Source organism: Bison bison, unplaced genomic scaffold (assembly GCF_000754665.1).
Source record: "Bison bison bison isolate TAMUID 2011002044 unplaced genomic scaffold, Bison_UMD1.0 scf7180017864291, whole genome shotgun sequence".
Lineage (NCBI taxonomy): Eukaryota > Metazoa > Chordata > Mammalia > Artiodactyla > Bovidae > Bison > Bison bison.
In genome coordinates this window covers 11,667,051-11,691,046 of record NW_011494863.1, presented here as the reverse complement: position 1 = coordinate 11,691,046, position 23,996 = coordinate 11,667,051, and the positions used below count along the sequence as shown (strand labels likewise).

The 23,996-nt window shown below is 50.2% G+C and overlaps 1 protein-coding gene across 3 annotated transcripts in view; it reads right to left on the bottom strand.

The window, feature by feature from the left end:
* The window catches only part of TCOF1 (Treacher Collins-Franceschetti syndrome 1), a 40,105-nt gene extending 20,111 nt beyond the window's left edge, over positions 1–19,994 (bottom strand). For all 3 annotated transcript variants that reach the window (XR_826176.1, XM_010850567.1, XM_010850569.1), the window contains exons 1-15: positions 19,828–19,994; positions 17,428–17,483; positions 14,484–14,632; positions 11,768–11,841; positions 10,764–10,950; positions 10,077–10,150; positions 8,162–8,392; positions 7,153–7,344; positions 6,725–6,958; positions 6,361–6,564; positions 6,061–6,243; positions 5,638–5,892; positions 5,355–5,549; positions 475–612; positions 97–282 (exon numbers count right to left, since the gene is read on the bottom strand). Coding sequence is in view for 2 of the 3 variants with exons in the window: in XM_010850567.1 (XP_010848869.1) it covers positions 97–282; positions 475–612; positions 5,355–5,549; positions 5,638–5,892; positions 6,061–6,243; positions 6,361–6,564; positions 6,725–6,958; positions 7,153–7,344; positions 8,162–8,392; positions 10,077–10,150; positions 10,764–10,950; positions 11,768–11,841; positions 14,484–14,632; positions 17,428–17,483; positions 19,828–19,935 (2,466 nt within the window). In the remaining variant the exon portion in view is untranslated. The remainder of the gene's footprint in view (positions 1–96; positions 283–474; positions 613–5,354; positions 5,550–5,637; positions 5,893–6,060; positions 6,244–6,360; positions 6,565–6,724; positions 6,959–7,152; positions 7,345–8,161; positions 8,393–10,076; positions 10,151–10,763; positions 10,951–11,767; positions 11,842–14,483; positions 14,633–17,427; positions 17,484–19,827) is intronic.
* Positions 19,995–23,996: the final 4,002 nt, after the last annotated feature.

The window sequence follows — 23,996 nt, the reverse complement described above, 5'->3', positions numbered from 1 at the left end:
GGTTAGGAGACGGCTGGGGCACGTGCAGCTGTGCTGTGGGTGGCTCCTGGTCCAGAGGACAAGCACGGGGCTGCTCTCCGCCCCCCGAGGCCTCACCTGAGGAGGTGCCTCTCCCTCACTGTCCGACTCCTCCTCACTGCTCTCCGAGTCCTCCTGTGAGCCCTTGACAGGCCCCGGCTGGGCCTGGGCTGCTGCAGCTGCTGCCTTCCCCACAGCCGGCACAGACACCTGGCCCCTCCCAGAGACGGCGCTACTCTGGGGGGTTCTCCCTGGTGGTTTTACCTGAATCGGGAGGAGGGAATGGTACTGAGGAAGGAAGAGGAAAGCACGGTTCCCTTTAGGTGAAACCCCACCCAGGGCACAGTTCTGGGGAGGTCACTCCCACCTGTGCAGGACCTTGTCTAGGCTAGGGCCATTGCTTGGTCCTCCCCTCCATTCCACCCCAGCACCTCTTTTGGCTCTGGTCCTACTCGCCTTGGCTGGGGACCCCACTTTGGCTTGAGCAACAGCAAGGCCCCCCCTTCCAGGAGCTGGTGCTGCTGCTTTGGCTGAAGCCACTCTGGTGGCAGAAGAGTTGGCTTTGGTCTGAGGGGTTTTCACTGAAGTCTTCACCTGGAAGGAGAAAAGGGAATTAATTACATAAAGGACATAAGCAGTTAGCCAAGAATGCCGATTCTGGAGTCAGATGCCAGAGTCTGGATTCTGACTCCTCCAATAACACCTGTATGAACCTGGGCAAACCATTTGATGTCACTGGACTTCACTTTCTTCCTCTGTAAAATGGGAATGAGGAAGGGTGAGGATGAAATGGGAGATATCACAGTGCTTAACACAGTGCTGGCACACAATAAGCACTCACGCATTACTGTTGTGAGCACTTTTTCTTCGAGTTAGCTAAGCATAAGACTACCCTGAACAAAGGTTTCCCAGGCTCCCTTTCAGCTAGGTGGCCACGTGATTAGCTAATGAATCTAAGTCAAGCATACATTTGACTTTCTTACACATGTAGAAGATGTGTCTTCTTCCTTCCCGCTGCCTGGAATACTGAGGCAATAGCTGGAGCTCAAGCAGCCATCTTAGTCTATCAGGTAGAAGCCAGGTACTCAGGATGGCAGAACAAAAAGGAAAACCACTGTTGTCTGAGGTTTCTTCAGCTTAACCTAACCTTAACTGATGTCCAAGGAATCCCCTAAAAGTTTATCAGTGTCTCCAGCAAATACAGACCAGAAACTCAAGAGCAACAAAAAGCAAAATCCTTAATAAGAGTGTGAAAGGAAACTTTGCTAATGTGAAATAGGATGAGGGATCTGGCAGCATCTCAAGGCCCATCTCATTCAGAGATGTCATCTGAGCAGAGATATGCCCCATAACTTGGCTTCCCTCATTTATATAAGACCAAGTGAAATTAACATTCATGAATTGAACAAAGAAACCAGTCTAAAGCATAGCCTATGTGTGATGAAGAAAGGAGCTAATCAGCACAGAACTCAAATTATCAGAGGGGAGTAACGTCTTTGACATAGACTTACAAAAACAAAAGACACCATGTCTAAGTTGCCCTAGTCAGTAAGTTTAAAAGGATTGAAATCACACAAAATATATTCTATAGCCACAACAGAATTAAACTAAAAATCAACAAAAAACAAATCTGTATTAATTCCATACATTTAGAAATTAGCCCACCCTTTTTTTTTTCTGGTGTGTGGCCACGTTGCATAACATGTGAGATCTTAGTTCCTTAACCTGGGATTGAACCAGCCTCCCTGCAGTGGAAGCACACAGTTTTAACCACTGGACTGCCAGGGAAGTCCCTCAACACACTTCTTTTTTAAGATATTTACTTGTCTGCACTGCATCTCAGCTGCAGCAAGGAGGATCTAGTTCCTTGACCAGGGATTGAACCCAAGCCCCCTGCATTGGGAGTGTAGAGTCTCAGCCATTTGACCAACAGGGAAGTCCCAACCCACTTCTTAATAATCCATGGCTCAAAGAATAAAATTAAAAAGACAGTACTTTAAAATTCATGGGACAAAGCTAATACAGTCCTCAGAGGGAAATTTATTGTTTAAATTAGAAAGAAAAATCTAAAATTAAAAAAAAAATCTAAGATTCCATCTTAAAAGGCTAGAAAAGGAAGAGCATATCAACTCAAAGTAAGGGAAGAAATAATAAAGATCACTGGAAATTAATGAAATAGAAAACAGGAAAATAAGAGGAAAAAAAAATCAATGAAGCCAAAAGTTATTCCTTTGAAAAGAATGAAATTTGTAATTCTTTAGTTAAAGTGACCAAGTAATAGGAAAGAAGACACAAATTACCAAAAATTATTCCTATGGATATTAAAAGGATATAGAGGAATATTATGAACAAATTTAAGCTAATCAGCTATACAACTGAGATGAAAATGGACAAGTTTCTAGAATGGCACAAATTATTAACTGTGCACAGGGTATTAAAAGGTACAAAATATAAACTAATTCGAATACACCAACATCAATTAGAGAAACTGACTGAGTCATTAAAAATATTCACCCACATACACAAAAAGGCTAGGGCCAGATGGCTTTACTTATAAATTTGAATTGTGTTAAGAAAAGAAATAATACCAGTGCAACACAAACTCTGAGAAAAGAGGTTTTATGAGGCAGGATCACACAATACCAAAGCCAGGCAAAGATATCACAAGGAAACTACAGACCAATATTCTTTGTGAACACAAGACACAAAAATCCTCACAAATAATTCACAAACCAAACTCAGCAACAAATAAAAAGGAGAATGCACTCTGACCAAGATGGATTTATTCCAAGAACGAAAGATTGATTTAATACCCCCAAAACAACTAATGTCATACATATTAACAAAAGAAAAAAAAAAAAAATCACTTTCATAAAGAAAAAGCACTTGACAAAAATCTAACTCCAATTCATGATAAGAACTCTCAACAGATTAGAAATAGAAGGAAACTTCCTCAATCTGATCAGAAGCATCTATGAAAAACTTAGAGTTAACATCACACAACAGAACGTTTTACTTTTAAGATTAAAATTGAGACAAGGATGTTTGCTCTCACCACTACTATTCAACCTTTTACTGGAGGTTCTAGCCAGGCCAATAAGGCAACAAAAAGAAATAAAAGCTACCTAAATTAGAAAGGAAAAAGTAAAACTGTCCTTAATTTGAAGGCATGATCTGTATATAGAAAATCCTAAGGAATCTACAAAAGTCACTAGAACTGATAAGCAAGTATAACAATGGCACAGGACATAAGATCATATACACCACAAATTCAGGCCCAGAAGGCACCACACCACTTATTTGGCCATTCATCAAACACTGAACATCTCTCCCCTGCCTTTCTCACACCAGGGCTATCTTTCTATTCATGGCATTTAAATTACGAATCATCTCCTTTCTGAGTTTCTGGGACATTTGGTTTTCCAGAACCCATCCTCTGACTGTTAATTTGTTTGTTTTGAACTTCAGCTTCCTCAGTGGACAGTTTACTTTCAGCTGGCTGGGTATCTCTGAGCAGATCAATTTCTGACCTCAGCAATGCTGAAAACACTGATTAGAAACCAGTTAATATGTACAGCACTGAGGGAGATGCCAAACAAGTATTATCTCATTTAATCCTCATAATAACCTCACAACAGAGGCAGTTATTACCCTCATCCCTTGGATGAAGGTGAGGAAAAGAAGTTGGCCAGTAAGACTCCTTTTATCAGTCCTGCTTGTTTTAGCAGAGGCTCGTCAGACCTCCTGAAGTTAGGAAAGACAGTTTCGTCTGACAGAGCACCAGGCTATAAGGCTAGGCCCCTGGAGAGGGACTGGCTGCTCTTTTTTTCAACCCAAGAGAATACGATGCCCCAAAATCTGACTATTTGTGTGGCTGGAAAAGTTGCGGTAAAGATGTAGCAGAAGGGGACTTCCCTAGTGAGCCAGTGGTTAAGACACTGCGCTTCCACTCCAACGGCATGAGTTTGATCCCTGGTTGGGGAACTAAGACCCCACAATGCATCTTGGCCAAAAAAACAAAACAAACAAAACCTTAGTAGAAGGAAGTGGGAAAGGCTTTGGAGTCAGGGGCTGGTGGGGCTGGATCAAATTACCAAACAACTCCACTACACTCTAATTTCCTTATCCAGAAACCAAAGCAAATGAACACTGTCTCATGGGACAGGTGGAAGGCTCAAATGCGAAGACTTAAGTGACGTGCTTAAGTGATCAGCACATTGAAACTTTTAAGGCACTAGTCAAATGTGTCTGTAGCTTGGAAAAACAGAATAGGAGCCTATTGAGCTGAGACTCTGGGAAGGCCAAGAATAGCTTAAAATTTCAGTAAAGGAATTACAGGACCTTGGGTCCCACAAGATAACAGTGACAGCAAGACAAAAAAAATTCACAGAAATGTGTACTCTGGTACAGGGAAACAAGAAATGACTAATTTGAGTGGTTAGTGAAAAAAAGAGAGACAATTAAAAATAATAAACGGTGGGTGGGTGAGTGAGCAGGGAGTCAGCTATCTTCACTTCTCCCCGCTTTCCCAGTCTGGAAGACAACTCTTGAGTCTGCTCCCTCGAGGGAAATGGATGAGAACTTGCTGTGTGCAAGCCCCTTGGCTGGATGTGACAGGTAAGAGCTCATCAAATTCAACTCTGTGCAGGTCGATTTCCAATTTACTGAAGAATAAACAGAGGCCCTGATGGATTATAGCACTTGCTAGGACGTGGAGCTAGGACTTGAACCCAGGCAGCCCAGCTCCAAACTTCCCACCACTTGCCATTCACATGGTCTTCCCTAGTGAGCCCACCAGAATGCTCTGCTTGGGGAACTCAAAAAAGCCAGGCACTCTCCTGGCTTCCACACAGGCTGGTTTCTCTGCCTGGAAAACTCCACGTCACCTGGCCAACTCTTTCACCCACAGTTTAGGTGCCACTTCATCCAAGAGATCTTCTCTCCTGAAAAGGCCCTAGATACCATCATCTGCCATGTTCTGGGGCCTAGGCACACACCCTCCATCTCAACCCTGTCATACATGCTGATACAATCTGTGTACACATCCATGTCCCCCATCTAGGCTGGGAACTATGACAGCCAGGGCCTAAGGAGCCCCAGACAGGATGGACCTGGCAGATGGAGTACTCAACAGAGCTGGTGTAAAAAGAAATCTCAGTGGGAGCTCAAAAGGCGATGAAGGAGACCCTGGAGCTCAACCCTGCAGTTCTTACAGGCAGAGGAGATGAGTGGAAAGTGCAGAATGAGGCTGAGCTGAGGGTGCCGCTCAGGCTTCTGCATACCAGGGGCAAAGGCAGCCCGGGTTAGCCCATCCTCAGCCCTGTCCCAGGCCTCACCTGTGCGGGAGTTGCAGCCGCTTCCTCATTGTCTGACTCCTCACTGCTCTCTGAGTCTTCCTGCACCTCAGCCTTGACCTGTGCCACTGCAGGTCCTGCCTTCCCAGGGGGCCCTGGGGTGGTCCCTTTTCCTGAGGGCCCCTTGGTGGGTGGTGAGGCAGCTTTCACTGGGAGGGTCTTCCCTATAGACTTCATCTGGAATGACACAGAAGAGAGGCCTATCACAGGGGCCAAAGGACCAATGAGGGCCAGCCCTGACCCAGCCAAATGAACTTGGTCTCACCTGTCCCCCTGCTGCAGCAGGAGCTGTCTCCTCCTCGCTCTCAGACTCCTCGCTGCTTGAAGAGTCCTCCCCTGGCTTCTGGGTGTGCCTGACTATGGCTGGGGATGACGCGCAGGTGGGCGTACTCACCGCTGCTGCTGTCCGGGGGGCTGGTGTGCCGACTTGCACTGGGGGGACCCTGGCAGATGCGGGTGTAATGGGGGTGCCCTTCCTTGGGGAGGCCTTGATCTGAGAAGTTTTCACAGCTGATTTTGCCTGAGGGGACACACAATTCAGAAGCTCGAGAAGGATCTTGGACTCAGAGCCCCCATGTGCTCAGGGTGGAGCTCACTGCCATCCTTCCCCACAGCCCCTCGTAGAGCTGACTGGTTGGCGGGGGCAGTTAAGAGTCAGGCTGTGCAGCCGCCCCTCCCAAGACCCTACCTGGGCTGGAGTCTTGGCTACAGGAGCTTCATCCTCACTGTCTGATTCCTCCTCACTGCTCTCCGAGTCTTCCTCGGCCCTTTCAACCTTGACCTGGGTGGTTGCAGGCCCGGCCTTCTGAGGGGGCCTCTTGGTGGGACCGGAGGCAGGTCTGATCTGGAGGGCTTTCCCAGAGGACTGTGCCTACAGTGAGACACAGAGATGGAGAGGGTCACCCGGTCCAGGGAGTGGAGGTGGGGGAAGGGGAGGGGGCTTCCGGCACTGAGCAGGAGAGACAAACCTCACAGGCAGAGGACTCACCTGGGCTGAGGTCCCTGCCTTCTGCATCTCCTCCTCGCTGTCTGACTCCTCCTCACTGCTGCTCTCTGAGTCCTCCTGCTTCCCATCCTGGGCGGCCACAGACCTTGCCTTCTGAGGGAGCGCTGGGACCGTGCCCTTTGCCGAGGGTCCTGCACCTGTGGCTGAGGCAGCTCTGACCTGAGAGTTTTTCTCCAAGGGCTTTGCCTGGGAGTGACAGAGGACAGGACAGGAGGCTTAGCGGGGAACGTGTGAGGTAAGACAGGAGGGGAGGAGGGCGAACGGAGGTTCTGGAACAGAGGACAAGAGGCCCACAGGGTCTCTGCAGGCGACTCCCAGGGCTGGGCTGGGCATCCTCCAGCCTCACCTGAGCCAGGCTTGTAGTCTGCCGCATGGCCGTGGGCACCTCGCCCTCGCTGTCTGATTCCTTGCTGCTGCTGCTGCTGCTCTCCTCCTCCTCCTGCTTCCTGGGCTGGGCTTGGGTGGCTGCAGGCCCTGCCTTGCCAGGGGATGTTGGAGGGGACCCTTTCTTAGGGAAAAACACCTGGATTTTTGGTGTGGAGGCAGCTTTAACCTGGGGGATCTTCCCAGAGGGCTTTGCCTGGAGAGAGAGAAACAGAATTAGGGGAGAGAGCCCAGATGGTGGACTCGAGGAAACAGGAGAGCAGATGGGGTCGAAGACCACAGACTCCACATGGCCCTGTGTGTGGCTGGTGCACGTGGAGTGGGAGAATCAACCCTCAGAAGACTTCCTGGGGTGGGTGCCAGCTCTGGGGCCCTCTCTCCAGGTCCCACCTGCACTGGGGTCTTGACAGCTTGTGTCTCCTCCTCGCTGTCTGACTCCTCGCTGCTGCTCTCCGAGTCCTCCTCTGGCTTCCCTAAGGGCCCTGCCTTCCCAGGGGGTGCTGGGGTGGCCCCTTTCCCAGGGGTCCCCTTGGCAGGACTAGGAGCAACTCTGATTGGGACAGTTTTCTCCAAGGCCTTCACCTGGTAAAAGAGAAAGCATGGTTTGTTCATTTCTTTCTGAAAACTCTCTTGTGATGTCTTAAGAATAAAGCCTGAGCCCTTAGTGAGACTCATGAGACCCCTTGCTTCTCTCCCCACTCCCGGCTTTGACTGACACTCCAGCCAGTGTGACTGACCAGCCAGATGGCCATATCTCCTCATTCCTGGGGCCCTCATACCCTCTGTCCATCTCACCTGACCACCAATGCCTCATCCCCTGGGTACCAGATAAGATACCAGTTCCTTATACTAGTTTTCTGTGATGGCCAGGGTGGATAGGCTCCTCACCTGGGCAGGCTCAGGGCTCTAAGGGCCTTTTACCACCAGTCTGACCCCTCATCCTTGCTGCTCTCTGATTCCAACAGTTTCCCAGTGCCTCTGGTTTTCCCTCAGGACATGCCTAGCTGCAGCTCTGGCCACCCATGCAAGAAGGAGGTCCAGCAGATGGAATAGAGCTGGATTTCTGTTTGCTAACAAGCCATGATTTGGCCTGAGAAGCCAGAGGGCCAGGTAACTAAAACTTCTCAAGTTCCTTCCCAGCAGGACCAGCCGGGACAAAGAGAGCAGCCTGTTTACTAGACAGGGGAACTGAGGGGAAGGGGGTGGTGGGCGGGGTTCTTCCCTTTGGGCAGGAAGGGCAATTTCCAGAAGCAGCTGAAGCAGAGTCAGGTGACCTTGCCCTTCGCCTCCCAGAGCCCCGCCTCCCCCTCCTCAAACCCCAGGGCCGGTGTCCTCCGGCAGCAGACGTGCTCTTTACACAGCCGCCCGGGACCGGGAGCAGGCCTCCCCTGTGCCTCACCTGACTGGGTGTCCCCACAGGGACGGCCTCCTCACTCTCGTCGGACTCTTCACTGCTCTCTGAGACCTCTTCTGGCTTCTTGGCCCTGCTGGCTGGGGTCACAGCACCGCCTTTGACTTGGGGTGTCACAACCCCTGCCTTCCCTGGAGTCGGGGCTGCACTTTTTCTCGGAGACTCCTTGACTGCAGTGGCTGAAGCTTTGACCTGCAGTGGTTTTACTGCGGCTTTCGCCTGGAACAAGAGCATGGGATCAGAGAATAACCCTGTCTAGCACAGAGGAGTGTAAGATGCTTCATAGTCTGTAACGCTCTGTCTTAATGTCATCTCGTTCTCAAACAACTCCCTAAGATACCACCTTTACACCCATTTTCTGGAAAAAGACAAAAGGCTCAGAGAGGTTAAACCACTAACGCTGATAGTAAGGGACAGAGCGCTCAACCACAAACCTCCTCTACCACCTGGCACACAGGGCTCAGTGGAGGGGCAGCCTCTCGCAAGCAGGACAGCTCATACTTGTCTACCCCTCCAAATATTAACACAGTGTCTGATCACGGTGGCTACCACAAGGGCCAAGAGGCCAGGACCTGAGCTCTAGTCTTGGCACCAGCCTGCTGAGAGTCCTGGGGCACCCTCCCTCCCTCTCTAGGCTCTGGTCCACTGAAGCTGTGTGTTTGGCTGCTGGCTTCCAGGGCCAGGAGTGTGCCCCTTCCCTTGACAGAGCCTGGAGATGGAAGCCCAGGGTACCTTTATAGCTGGCTGTAGCTAGGGCCCAAAGGTGGGATGGAATGTGAGAAGCAGCCCACAGTTAGGGCTGCATCTTCAGGGGTTACTAGCTGAGGTGGAAAGGGAAGGTAGGAAGCGCCATGGGTGCCAGGTCAATTTGATCCCCAAATCCTATCGTTCTCTCTCCCCATCTCTCTGCTGGGTGCCCTGGTGCTAGCTTTCAGCATCTCCTGCCAGCATTACTCCAACAGCCCTCTCAACCATCTCACTGCATTTATGAAGCACCGTCCTCCAACCCAGGCCACAACCAGCGATGTTTTGGAACCATAAATCAGGCCATCTCACCTGTGTGCCTGCAACCCTGCAGTGGCTTCCCACAGCCCCCAGGACAAAACCCAAACTTCTCTCAGTGGTCCTCACGGTCAGGCACCGATCTGGCCCCTGCCTCCCTCGGACTTCATCTTACATCATTTTCCCCTTCATTCATGAAACTGTGGATCACTTTTCCTGAAAAGCATCAAATCTGCTGTGTGTCCATCCCTGCCATGCTGTCCCTCTGCCCACATCGCACCCCTGTTACTGCCCCTCATGGCTTTCTGGATCCTCCGTTCATACCAACCATCACCACTGCAGTTAAATTTCTGAGGGTCCCTTTCACTCCCCCACGGCAGCAGGAACCTGCCTGCCACTTGGAAGGTGCATGCTAAGGAATAATCTGCAGGGACTCCAGGCCACGGTTCACAGAAGAGACAAGGCCACGGACTTCCTCAGGCAGTGCTGAGACCCAGAACCTCCTCAGCAGCCTGACCCCAGACAGCCACACTCCTGAGCCCATGGCCTTTGCTCGTGCAGCTTTTCCTGCTCAAACACTCATGCCCCGACATGCCCACCCGGTGGAGCCCCCTGTGCGTCAGGCCCTGGTCCCGTGCCGCCTCTCCCAGAAAGTCTGCCCCCACCTCACAGGTAGGATGGTGTCTCTCCCCACCAACTCCAGGCCCTCTTCCTGCCCAGAGCACAGTGAAAATCTGGCTCCCAACCTGCCCAGGCTCAGCCTTCCAGCTCCTGGTCACCCCAAAACACCCACTGAATGGGGAGAGGTGACACTGGTACCACTGGGAGGTGAGGCCTCTGGCCAGGCCCCAGGAGGGTTAGAGGTTTGCAGAAGGCCACTCTGAAGGTGGGTGGTAATTACCTCCAAGTCCGTCTCATCACTCGAGCTGGTGGTATCCTCACTGGAGCTGTCAGCCTGGTCGGCAGATGCCATTCCTGAGGGATAAACAAGGAGGGGACTGAGGGCCAACCCTTTATAGACCTGCCTGCCTCTCGTTGGCACCCTCCATGCCAATTACTCAGGGACAGGTATGAGTACTGCTCCCTCCCCCCATGGAAGACAAACAGCTGAGACGCATACCACACTCCCCCCACTCTGCTCTTGCACAGCTGAGGGGCTGGTAAGAGGTGTAACAATAGGTCCTGACACACAAGCGCCAGCACCTGGGGGCTTAGAAAACCTTCCCCCATCACAGGGCAGCAGGCAGGGCAAATGCCTATTTTACATGCGATGCAGAGGCAAACCCAGGCCTCTCAGCTTAGTGTCTAAGCCTCTGTGGAAGGCGCTGGTCCCTACCTGAGAGCAATAAACCAGAAAACGCTCCAACCCCACCCTGGCTGCTCACACTCCCTCAGCAAAGCCTGAGGTGTCCCTGCAGCAGATTCTCTCTCACCCAGGGGAGGGGAAAGTGGCCTGAGGCAGGGGTCCTCGATGTCATGGAAACAACCGCCTGAATTCCAGAATGTCCCGGGGGCCTGACAAAGCAGTGCCCAGGTCTGCCTCCCCAGCCCGCCCTCGGGCCTGGCCCTAGAGGTTGGAGCTCCTCACCAGGCGTGGTGGCAGTTCTGAGGCCTGACATGCTGCCCTCCTCCTCGGTTTCTGACACCAAGACAGCATTTGCCGAGGGCCCCGATGTCTTCTGGGGTGACTTCCCAGTGAGGAGGTGGGCCACTGCCTTTCCCGGGGCAGGGTGTGTCGTGGAGTTCACCGTCTTGCTGGCTTTCATGGTCTTTGCCTACAGAGAACAGGAGTGACAGCCACTGGGTATGGTCAGGTGGATAAGAGCACAGACCACATTGGCTCCCACCTCTGCCACTTCCCAGACCCTTGAGCTTGGGCACATGACCTCCCTGAACCTCTGTTTCTTCATCTTTGAAGTTATGGCTTCATCACCAACCTGTGGCCAGTCAAGGGGGGCGCTGAAAATGGTACCTCCCCTCGCAGAGGTGTGAACTGAATTACAGTTCTTAGGACACAGCAGTTTTGCTAAGCGGTTAAGTAGCAATTTATTGTGGATGTTATCATGGCCTCGTGATTATTTCTACGTATTTTTTTGCTAATGCTCCAGTCAGTATCAGGGACACAGTCCTTTACATGTCTGAGACACTACTTTGAGGATGACCAGAAAATGATATTCTGCCTTCCAAGTAGTTTCCAGTCTAGAAAATGTTTCTCGAGTTTTCAAAGCCACAAGTGTCTTATTTGCTATGGTGTCTCCACTGCCTCACGTAGTACCTGGAACATAACTGTATTGGTAATGACTCGCTGAATGAAGAGCTGAATGCAGGACCGAAGGAGGAAAGGAGCCGTGTACCCCAGGTATGTAAGGTGCCCAACAGCTCACAGCAGTGGGCACCATCACCATCTTACAGACAAAAACCTGAGGCCTGGAGAGGTGCATGGGACACACCCTGATCACACAGCTGGTGACTGAGATCTGAATCCAAGCTGGGCAACTACCCACAACCCAATTCTTCACTGATGCCAGGGAACGTGTCCTACAGGGCACCTCACCTCCCATGGGTGACAGCCTGGAAGATGGTCCCACTCACCTTGGCTTTTTCTTTCACATTTGAAGACGAAACTGTCCCTGTGACTGAGGAGTTGGTAGCTGCTAATCTCGGGGCTGCAAGACACAAATACCCGTTGGGTGAGCCAGACCAGCCTTTTCTCAGGGAAGAAGAAAGGTTTCAGCTCACATAACAATTCAATTTGTATGGCTGCCTGGTGTTGGCGTGAGATTTGAGGCTGAGCCTGGACTGAGGAAGGGCTCAGTGGTGCTCAACCACATCCCCCAGGAGCAAGAGAGGAGAGTGGCGACATGAAAGTCAGCTGACTGCATCCCCAATGGGGTCCCAACTCCCTGGAGGCTCGAGATACTGAGGCCCCAGAGGAAAAGGGATTGGCTCCCAGACCTACTGCATACTACCCTGGAGGCCCGAACAGCTCCAGGGATGCCATTCCCACAGGCTACCTGCCACACTGCAGCCCCGAACGCCACTTAGCAAGACAGGGGCAGGTCATGCAGCCCCAGGTCCACAGAGAAAGCTGCTCGAATTTAAACCATTTCCCAGTGGGTGGGGAGCTGAACTACATGACTGGAATCTTGTTAGATGTCGGTTTCCAGATCCTTGTTGCCTTGATACCAGGATACTGTCTCCTTTGAGCTCAGGTTAGGGAAAGATTTCTAATGTATGCTGTGAAATAAAGAAGATGCTGTTGGGGGCTTCCCTGGTGGTCCAGTGATTAAGAATTCGCTTGCCGATGCTGGGGACACAGGTTCAGTCCCTGGTCCGAGACGATTCCACATGCCACAGAGCACCTAGGCTTATGCACCACAACTACTGAGCCCATGCCCTACAGCCTGTGCTCTGCAGCGAGAAACCTGTGCAACCAAACAAGAGTAGCCACCCCCTCACCGCAACTAGAGAAAACCTCGAGCACAGCAAGGAAGACCAAAGACAAGTGAATAAATAAAGCCAAGAGAAAACAAGTGTTGATTAGGTTAAAAATACGATGCTGTTGAGAGGAATGACATGATCTAATTCTTTTCCTGACATTTAATTCCATCTCTTCATTTTTTTTTCCAATTTATTGGCTGAGCTGGGTCTTTGTTGCTTTTCTCTAGCTGCAGAGAGCAGGGCTACTCTCCAGTTGTGGTGTGTGGGCTTCCCATTGTGGGGGCTTCTCTTGTTGCAAAGCACACGCTCTAGAGCACAGGTTCAATAGTCGTGGTGCACGAGCTTAGCTGCTCCGTGGCATGTGGCATCTTCCTGGCCCAGGGACTGAACCGATGCTTTTTGCACTGGCAGACAGTCTCTACCACTGAGCCACCAGGGAAGCCCTTTGTTGATTTTTAATTATGGAACATCTTAGGCCCATTCATAAGTACCGAGGAAGAGGACTAAGCCACCCAGCCCCAACCATTATCAACTTGTAGCCAATCTTATTTCAACTGCACCCCTCATTCCTCCATCCCCAGTGAGTATTATTCTGAAGAATACACCAGACATTGTATCATGTTGCCCAACAATATTTCAGCAGGTTTCTCTCAATGAGGACTCTTAAAAAGTATCATTGTAATTCCATTATTACAGCTTAAAAAATTCATTAATATTGAGTAACCAGTCAGTAGGCAGTTTTACAGCTTTTGTTTCAAGTAGTTTGTAGGTATGGATGTAGGCCTGTACGGATGTCTATCTGAGTGCAGATGCAAAGGGGAGCGTCGTCAGCATCATCAGGCTATTTTCCAGGAGATGCATTTAGGGAGAGGAAAGGGAGCAGGCAAGGGGAACAGGAAACCTCCCACTTCTCTTCTGTATGTTTTTGTAGAGTTCACAGCGAACTTGTTTTGCATTATAATTTTCAAAGATTAAGCAAAGTATAAAATACATATTCAGTATGATCGCCAATATTTGAAAAAACATGCTCAGGAAAAATAAATGGAAGAATAATTTGCCAAATTATACATGGCCAAGAATATGGGTAATTTTCCCCTACCTCTCTCAAAAGTCATTTTCACATATTCTATAATGAATATAATGAAGCCTGTATTTCTTTTACAATTAGAAAATATATTTAAAAATTAAGAAGTTACCTTCTATGTAAGTAAAAACCAATACTGCAAAGAAGAACGGTAATTCTTCTGTGGAGCTGTGACCACTGTTGGTTAAAGCACAAACTACCCGGAGAATGGGGGGAGGAGGGGCTGTGACGGCCTCACGGGGGACCCCTGCCAATGCACCGGAACCGGAGTGCCTGGGACAGCGTGCAGGTGCTAGACCTGCTCACTTCAGACGGGCAACTGCTGAAACAGCCCGAGCACACAGGAGAGGGGCCCGCTGGCTGTCGGCTCTGAAATCTCTCTAGCAGCTCTTCTGAAAATGTGGGCTGCTTTTCTGGTTTTACCAGAATTATCTCGAAGGCTTAAACAAATGCAGTTCCTGGACTGGACTGGAGAGGCGACTCGACATGCCTCTAGACTCTAAGAGCCCGTTCATGTTTTTGTTCACCACTGGATTCCTAGCACCTGGGACACAATGTCTGGCCCAGAGGAAGGGCTCAAATCAGACTGAAATAGGTATGTGGGGCTCTTACAACCTTCCCTTTAAAAGGACCTGGTCCTCCGAGGGCTCACGGAGGTGAAGCTGGAGGTGGACTCTCCCTTGGAACAATCCAATATACAACAGCCTGTCCCCGAGAGGTGCAGGGTACTGTACCGAGCCCCCAGCGCGGAGACGGGGCCCTCTCAGCACCCAGGGCTCTTACTGGGTTTGGTGGTTTTGGCTTCTGCCTCCTCCTCTTCCTCCTCCTCTTCTGAGCTCTCTGAGCTGCTGATGGGGTCTGACACACGGCTCCTCTTGGCCTGCAAGGCCGCATCTTCCTCTGCCTTCCGTTTCCGGCCAATCTCCGAAGTTCTGCAGGACAAGGGTGACTGGCAAGCTCAACCAGGGGGCAAGAACAACCCTAGGAGAGTTGAAAAGGAAGACCTCCCACATCCTCCCTGACCCCAAAGGGAAAGTGTATAAAGAGACTTTAAACAGTGATGAAACAGAGTGCAGAAACAATTTCGTGTTGTGCATCTTCACTCATTTCATTGTATTTTTATAGTTTATCCATCTCCAAACACTCAGGAAGGGTGGACAGTATTTTCTAACAGCAGCTAAGAGTCACAGAGCTCTAAGTGCCGGCACTGTATACACTTCACAGAACCATCCAGGCTCCTCCTTCCTTCAGGACTTGTGGCACCCCAGCCACCTCCTCTTGGAAGACTGCCCAGGTCTCTGTTGTCCCTCAGGCCTCAACTGCAGTACAGCCTTCTCGGAGAGGCCCTCCCCGGTCACCACTGTCCTCTAAGATATTCTCTGCCCTGTTTCATTTTCTTCAGAGCACTTTTCTCTCTCCTGTTATTTTACTTACTTCCTACTTGATGCCCCCACTGCATGCCCAGGGAGGGGAGGGCTGGCAGAACCTTTTCCAGCTCACTACAGTACCTAGAGTACCTAGCCTAAGTCTCACGGCTAAGTGACCTGCCCAGAGTCACAGTCTGAGGCTTCTGGGAAGGATAAGCACCCAGAATTTTCAAGCATCACTTCCTCTGAGCCCAGCCTCCTGCCTGAGGGGGTCACTGTCTGTGTGCCACACTCTCCATGTGGGACAGATGTCGCTCTGCCACAGTTTGGGATGTGCTACCTGGCTCCCTTGTTCCCAGGAAGGCCACTTGTTGGGAAATCTTCTGCAAAAACATATTTCATTTATCACATGTGTAGGTTCACTCTGCCTCTCTTCTCCCCGTAGAATGTAACTTTCACAGGTGCAGAGATTTTTTTCTTCCAGTTTGTTTCCAACGACATCGAGAACAGTTCTGTCCCAGAGTAGGCGCTCACTAAACAGAGGCGAGTAGAGAGCTAATGCCTCCATTGGCCAGGTTTAGCACTTTATTTCCTATTATTATCTTATTTTACTGAAGGAGACAGACTTGGGGAGATCAAGTTTGTCCAAGGTCACACAAGCTGGGTTTGAACCACCAGGTTAGGCTGGCTCTCGTGGGTGTGAGGTCCTTGTCCAAGTCAGTACCCCTCATCCAGAGAAGGGGCTGGTGGTAGGGGAGGGCATGTGGCATGGCTCAGTGAAGCAGTTCTCCGGGGCAGGAAGTGCTGCACAAATAGTCAGACACCTGGGCACATGGAAGAGGAAGTAGGGGGTGTACCCTGTGCTTGCCTTAGCAGCAGAGGAGAGCCAAGAACTGAGGACTGACAGGGCTTGCAAAGACCTTAGCTCTCTACTGGAAGCTGGGATCTCTTCTCTACCATGTCCGCTTTTGCTTACACACCTCTGATGACAGGGATCTCACCACTCTACTGTAGCCCACCTGAGTTTTGAACAGCTTTGATGACCCACTGCTTTTATTCAGAAGCTGACACTTGTCTTCCTAAAGCAGGTTCACATGGGTCCCACTTCAGTCTCTCAGGCCCCAGGGAACACCCCACTCCCTTTGTCTCCTAACATGTGCAGATGGTGGTCCCTCCACTGCCCCTCTGCCATCTCTTTTCCACCCAGACAGTTGCGTATTCACTATCATTCCTCATGGGCCACAACTGCAGGTCCTTCACTCCCGTAGTTGGCTGTGGTCAGGCCAGTTCACTGAGGGAACAATTATCCCCTCCTTCATTTTCAAACCATTCCTCTGTTGATAGTCCTTGGATTATACCCCCTCCTTGTTTTGCATGTTTCACAGGCACTTCACATTCAACACGTCTTTGAAATCTTTCCCTCCATGTTGGGTTCCTTCCATTCAAGCGTACAAGTGAGACACCTGGGAGTTGACTACACTGCTTCTCCAAACCATCTGCAGACCCTCATCTCATTCTCTAGTATTGCTGCAAACTGTTTCCCTTCTATGTTATTCCTGCCTCAAGCCCCATCAGCTCTTGTCTGGAGGCCGATATCCACAGCCTACCCAGTCGAGCCAGTGATCTCACTACTCTCCACTTCACCCTTCCCTGGCTCCCAGGGCTCTTGGGGCAAAGACACAACTTCTCCTCATGGGTGATCAGGCCTGTCATGGGGTGGTCCCTGATGATCGTCCAGTCTTGTCTGCACTGCACTGCAGTTACAGGCCTCAGACCAGCAGCTCCCTCTGCCAGCTACACTCCATCAGCCTTTCCACACCTATTGCTGAGTTCACTTCCCCATTCCTTGCAGGTTTCAACTCAAAGGTTACCTCAAGGAAGCCACCCCTAAACACCTAATGAGGTGAGGCTAACCTATTCAGGCAGTTTTGGCCCCAGGCACCTCTTTTTCATAATCCTCACCACCACTGTAATTTTATACTCATTTGTCTCATTCTCCGTGGTATGCTTACCTCCCCGATTCCAATGTTAGCTCCAGGAAAGGAGCCACCATGCATGTCTCACTCACAACAATATCTCTGTACTGAGAGCCTGGCATTCAGTAGTTACTCAATAAATGAGCGTTGACTGAATGAATAACAAGCTGCCGAGAAGCTCTTGTCCTGCAGAGACACTGCTCACAGCTCTCAGTGTCCTCTCTACTACCAGAGAGACACCCGTATCTGTGGCGTAGCTTCCTAGAGGTGATAATAGTATCTACAGTGGGTTATGGGGACAGATCTTAGACCAGATTAGTAGCTGATTTCATGCTGAGAGCTTGGGGTATCCCTCCTGCACTCCCTCAGCCCCATTAGACTTACTGTTGCCAGTGTGTATAGATGTCCAGAAGGGTTACAGGCTGACTCAGGAAAATTTTCTGCAGAGAAGCAAAGAGAAAGCAGCAATTAACCCTCCTGAGTACAGCAAGGTTCCTCCTTGGGCCCCACTCTCATGACATCATGATCCACAGAAAGATGGCTGAGAAGGGGGTCTTTCTGCTCTGGGCAATATGTCTGCTCGGCTCTGCCAGGACCACCCGAACCTTTCAGAGACATGCAGGGCAAGTACTTCCAACTAAAACCTTTTAAGACAATATTCTGGTGAGAAGTACCTTTGACAGAGTAAAGTGGGAATATTCCAGGCTAGCATTTATCTAGCCCCCAGCCTCCCTGTCACTCTCCAGGCTTAGGTGCCACAAGACAGGGCTTTTTCCACCCCTGACCTTTCAAAAGTCAGGCTGGTCAATCTCCCCAGGCAGTATGAACCACAGACTAGACACCCACGCTGTCTGCTGACCCACTGGGCAGAGACTGGAACCAAATGGTGCCAATCCTTTGGTAGAACAAAGCCCTTTGGAGCCAAGATCAGAAATCTATTCTCTCTGCAAATGTCAAGAACCTGGGACGTCAAGTGCCCCAAAGAGGCTGAGTGAGTAATGCAGGGCCAGGGATTTAGGCAGAGTGGCCAGGAGGGTGCATCTGGGGTCAGGCAAAGAGAACTTGTTAACTGGATAGTCTACTGTCTTCAGCTCTTTAAACTTGCAGGTTCTTTCTTTATATGGGGATAACAGTAGTATCCATCTAAGATGCTGCTCTCAGGCCTGAAGGAGACAATCTACAATAGTAACTGCACAGCACAGCAGCCAGTAACATTCAGACTGTAACTGACAGTGACTGAAAGTGTCAGTTTCACTTTCCTTGGCCCCAGGCACACTGGCCCTCAAATCTGTCAGGGGACTCCGCCCCCATCGGGCGTGGCTGTTCTTTCTGTCTGAATGCTCTCTCCCGCCAACTATATGGCTCACTCCTTCACTTTCTTCAGGTCCTCGCCCAAAGTCACCTTCTCATTCGGGTTTCATGACCACCCTAATAGATAATTTAACTCTGACATTCCTTATCCCTTCTACCTGCCTTATTTTTACAACTAGCACCTACCATCACCCCACACACTGTATCATTAACTTAAAAAAAAAAATTCAGTCATTTGTCTGTTCCTGCTGGAATATATGCTTCATAAGGGCAGGATTCTTTCATCTAGGCAAATGCCCCAAAGAAGATAGGTACTCCCTTTTGTTGCCTGTAGCTGTTAAGTGATATAACTGAAGAAAAGCTACCGAGGTCCAAAGATTGGGAAAAGCAGAGATGATGTCTTATTTGTCATCCTTTAGTCTCTCCCAGAGGTCCTGAGAGCAAGTATCATGGCCAGAGCCTGCCAGAGAGACACCAACTAATCAAGTCCACAGCCACCACACCAACTTAACACCTTCCAGTGGCTTACCACTACTTTACCAAAACCAAAGGAAGCCCCCTTCCTGCCGCTGTCTCCCCAGAGATCTCTGTCAGCCTTGAACTCCACACTTCAGTCATAAGAAACTTTCTGGCGGCCAGTACATATGCAACACTTTGCATTCCTACTTGGAACATCCACTTCCTTCTCTCAGATCTCAAAGCAGCATTCACTTCCTCAGGAAAGCAGTTCTGGATATCCCCGACTAAGGCAATCTGCCATTCCTGTCTTAGCACCCTATGCTTCTCATTCTTGGCAGTTGATGCAGTGTTGAGTGCACAGGTACTTTTGCGGTCCTTTGATTTATGTCCATCTCCCCTAACAGATTTAGCCTGTAAACTCTAATTAGTGAGCCAGGGACCCTCCTCACTATTCTATCACCAGCACCCCCACTGCCAGATTAACAGCTGCTCGAGGAATGGATGAGGTAAGAATGACTACACCACGAGTTCAACTCCCAATCAGTACAGAAAAGCTGCTACGGGCTTGCGCTCCAGCTCAGTTTAGTAGCTTCAGGCCCTTCTCGGGGCGCTCTTTCGCTCCTTTCAGGGCTGGTAGCGGTCCTCTCCTCCGACTCGCAGCTACCTTTTCGCCCTAGGGGGCCGCGCCGAGCCACGTGGCCCGACACTTCGAAACTTTAAATTGTCGCTCCCGGAAGGGGGTGGAGGGACGGGGCGCGGGAATTATAAAGCCCAGAGCGTCCGGTCTCACGCCCCGGCCCGCCCACTCCACAGATAAGGAAACTGAGGCCCAAAGGAACTGGGAGCCACAGAGGTGCGGGGCAGAGGTTGCGGCCCCTTCGGCACCCCGGGCCGCGTCCCAGAGCACAGTGGGATCCGGTATCTGCGCGCCCGCAGGCCGCCAGAGGAAGAGGCGCGGCCCGCCTCTCCATAGATCTTGCACGCGGCCCTTAGACACGGCCCGCGCACGCTTACCTGGCCGCTCTGCTCCTTCACTTCCCGCGCCGCACGCACATAGCCCGCCTGCAGCAGATGCTGGTAGATCAGGGGAAGGAGCTCTCGCCGCTTCCTGGCCTCAGCCATGCCCGCGACCCCCGGCCTGTCCGTTCACCTGCACGCCCCCCTCAGTCCCCGCCCGCCACTTCCCTTGTGCCCTTAGACCTCGCACCCCCCACTTCCGGCTCCTCCTCCGCTCGCCGCGCGGCACGCCGGGAAGCGTAGTCTTATCTCCAAAGGTGGCCGGCCCCGCCTCGGCGGGTGAAAAGGGAGGAGGCCTGGGAGGCATTGAGACCGCCTATTGGCGGGGAGGGCGGGAGTCGGATCCGGAAACACCCCCTGGGCCGCCTAAGATTAGAACGCCTCCCTCTTAAATCCTTCAGACTCGCTCCTTGAAGGTATTTGTCTTCCTCTTAGCTGCGTGACAGCTGCGATCGGGTTTTACTCATCTCTGAACATCCTATTCAGCTCTCTCTAGACTCGAACTTCCACTTACCCACTCATTTAATCATTTCACAAATCTTTTTAGAACACATGAACCGATGCTATTTGTCATCGTTCATTCATTCATTGAATAGTTATTGAGCGCCATACCTTCGACAAGCGCTTAGGCTAGGACTGCGGGATATATAAGATGTGGCAGCTGCCCTCAAAGCTCGCAGGAAAGAGAGAGGCTGGTAATCAAGCAACTATGGTTCAGTGTCTTCTGCACATTGTCTGGGGCAGGCACAGCCTATGGGAGAAAGAAGGGGCCCCTAACCCCAAGGGGATATCTAAGCTGAGGCTTAAAGACAGAATAGGAGTTTCTAGGTGCAGAGGAGAGGGCTGGCATCCCAGGCAGAGGGCACTGCATAAATATAGACAGGAGAAACCACTCCGGTACAGGCCAGGAAACCCAAACATAAAACGCGGTCTGTGCTGCTGGACTGTTGAGTTGGAGGGTTGAGGGAACCAGTGTGGACACAGAAGGATGGACAAGTTAACAGGGCCTGCAACACCCGCTCCCCCTGGTCAGAGTTTGCACTTTGCTCCAAGGGCAATAGCCAGTCTCTGTCTGACTCTATGCAGGAGGGTGACTTGGGTGTGTGTTTTTTAAAGATTGCAGTGGGGACTTCCCTGGTGGTCCAGTGGATAAGACTCTGTACTCCCAATGCAGGGGGCCTGGGTTTGATTCCTGGTCAGAGAACTAGAACCCACATGCCACAACTAAGACTTCTCATGCTATAACTAAACAGTCCACATGCCTCAATGAAGATTGACGATCCTTCGTGCTACAACTAAGACCCAGCACAGCCAAAAAAAAAAAAGATTGCTATGACCAACACATAGAGGATGGATTTGTGGAGAACAAAACTGGATGTGAGGGTGTTGTAGTTGTGGAGAGGAGATTGGCAGGGAGAGAGTGAGTTAGGCTGGGGAATATTTGAATCAGCTATTCTTTTTTTTTCTTTTAACATATATTTAAAATTTTTATTTGGATGTTCATTTATTTATTTACTTGGTCTTCTGCACTAGGTCATCATTGCTACTCGCCGCCTTTCTTTAGTTGTAGTGCTTGGGCTTCTCATTGTGGCAATGGCTTCTCTTCTTGCGGATCATGGGCTCTAGGGCACTCTAGGGCTTCAGTAGTTGTGGTATATGGGATCTAGAGCATGGGCTCAGTAGCTGTTGGCACACGGGCTTAGTTGCTCCATGGCATGTGGGATCTTCCCAAAACAGGGATTGAATTCATGCCTCCTGCATTGGCAGGTGGATTCTTAACCACTGGACCAACATGGAAGTCCTGAATCAGCTGTTCTTAACTTCATGTGTCTATCGAGAAAATGAAGAGAGCAAGAAGCACCTAACGTTTGCTGTAGAAAATTCTGAAGGTGTACAGACACATAACGTTTTCCGCCCAATTTTAGGATACGGGGTAAGCACATACCTGACCATCCTAGGCTTAGAAATGATTCCTCCAGGAAGAAATAGGGAACAGGACCAGGTAACTGATGGAATATAGTAAGTGAGGAAGAGGGAGGAGACTAATCTACATTCAGCTATTTAGCAAATATTTATTGAACAACTACTGTTGGAAATAAAACTGTCTCTACCCCAATAGAGCTTATAGTCTAAGGGGGAGACATAACCTAACAAATACATATAATTTGTTACATGTATTTTGTTATTTATATGTTTTTGTTATTTAACAAAAACAAACACATACAAATATATTGTTACAAGTGGTGAATAAGTGTAGAGAAGAAAGGGATAGAGTTTTTTTCTTATGGAAGAGGAGTATTTAAAAGCTATGCTGGAGTCATTCTGCCCAGGTTCAAACTCCTGCTTTGTCTCTTATTAACTAGGTGACCTTCGCTAAGTTATATAACTTCTTGGTGCCTCAGTTTCTTCACTCATAAGATAGAGGTAATTATAATTTCTACCTGATAGGGTTGCCATGAGGAGTAAATGAGTTCTAAGCAGAAACACACAGAAAAGTTCCAAGAATAGTACTGCGCTTGTGTGTCCATTAGCCATTACCATGAAATAGTCCGACAGGATGACAGGATCTGTCTCTGCTTGGGGGTCAGGGAAGGAGTCCCTGAGGAAGTGATCTCTGTGAGGACCTCTGAACTATGTGCAGGGGAGAGTGGGGTAGGGGGAAGAATCCTAGGCAGAAGAAAGGACCCGTGCAAAGGGCCTGAGGCGAAAGGTACCACTGAGAGAAGAGGTGAGAAAATACCTTCGTGACAGGGCCCAGAGGGAGAGCAGGGGGACTGGGGAGTTTGGAAGGAGGGCAGAGGCAGATTCTGTATTGAGGCTCTTTCTCTTCATCCTCAGAGATTTAGGAAGCCACTGACAGTGTAGGTCCAAGAAGGACAGGACGACATTTGCATTTTATTGTGACCCCTGTAGGTAGAGAGTGGAATGGGGTGTATGTGTGTGTGTGAGTAGCTGCAAGATGACAGGTTAGGGTTAGGAGGGCAGGCAGGCATCCAGGGAGAATATCACAGGGGTGGTGCTGGTGGCAGTACAGGTGGAGGGCTGTGGAAAGTTCCAGGTATCAGGAAGTAAAATCATCATCGAGTTGTGTGGGAATGGAGGGGATGGAGAGTGAGTGTCAGGACGACCTCTGAGGTTTTCATGAAAACAGGCAGTGGTTTTTCACTGAGATGGGGAAAACTGAAGGTGAACTGGGAGGGGTTGCTGGGTGAGTGAGGGATAAGAGGCTGTGGAGGGGGTCATGAAAAATCCAAGTTCCACTTTAGACGTGTTGAGCTTGAAAGACCTTTGGGACCCTGGAGGTAGATGTTGAATAGGCCTGGGTTTGGAAGCACATGAGGATGGAAAGTTTTCAGGAGACAGATGATCACATGGCTGTGGTTGAGAGAGGAGAAAGTGCCCCAGGATGGAGCTGTGAGGCACACCCACAGATTGCGGCTGTGAAAATGAGGGTGTACCTGCAGAGGCTGCGAAGGAGGGCCCAAGAGGTGGGAGAAAACCCAGGAGAGTGGGCATAGGGAAGGAAGCCAAGGGAAGGAAGCTGAGAGTTTCAGGCAAGTGGGAAGAGTCAAGGGGCAATGCTCTGAGATGTCAGAAGGATGAGGATGGGACCAGCAGCTTCAGTTATTGACAGACATGGAGACTGTTGGTGGTGATTTTAAGGAATACTGTTTGTGCAAAGTGATGGAGAGGGTCAGATGGCAGCGATCTGATGAGTGAAGGAAGGGTGAGGGAGGCAATGGGTCTTTTGAGAAGTATTTGTGTGAAGGGGAGAAGAGAGATGTTGTGATGGGCTCCGTGTGTGTGTGTGTGTGTGTTAGGGGAGGGGAGGTGTGTTAGAAGGTGGAAGAGACCTGAGTTTGTTTTCAGGCTGATGGCAGATCAAGGGGAGAGATTAATTAAGGGTGTGGGAAAGAGGGGAGGCAACCAGTGAGCGATGTTCACAAGTGTGTGCGAGGGGATGGGATCAGGCGCGTAGATGGAAGGGCTGGTCTTGGAAAGAAGGAGGGATGACTTCTCTAGAACCAAAAGAGGGAACAAAGAGAGGATGGGTGCAGATGTAGATGTAGGTTTGTAGTGGGATGTTAAGGGAGATTTCATCTTCGGCTTCTATTTTTTCTGCAAAGTGGGAGGCAAGGTCTGCTGAGAGCTAGGGAGAGGTGGTG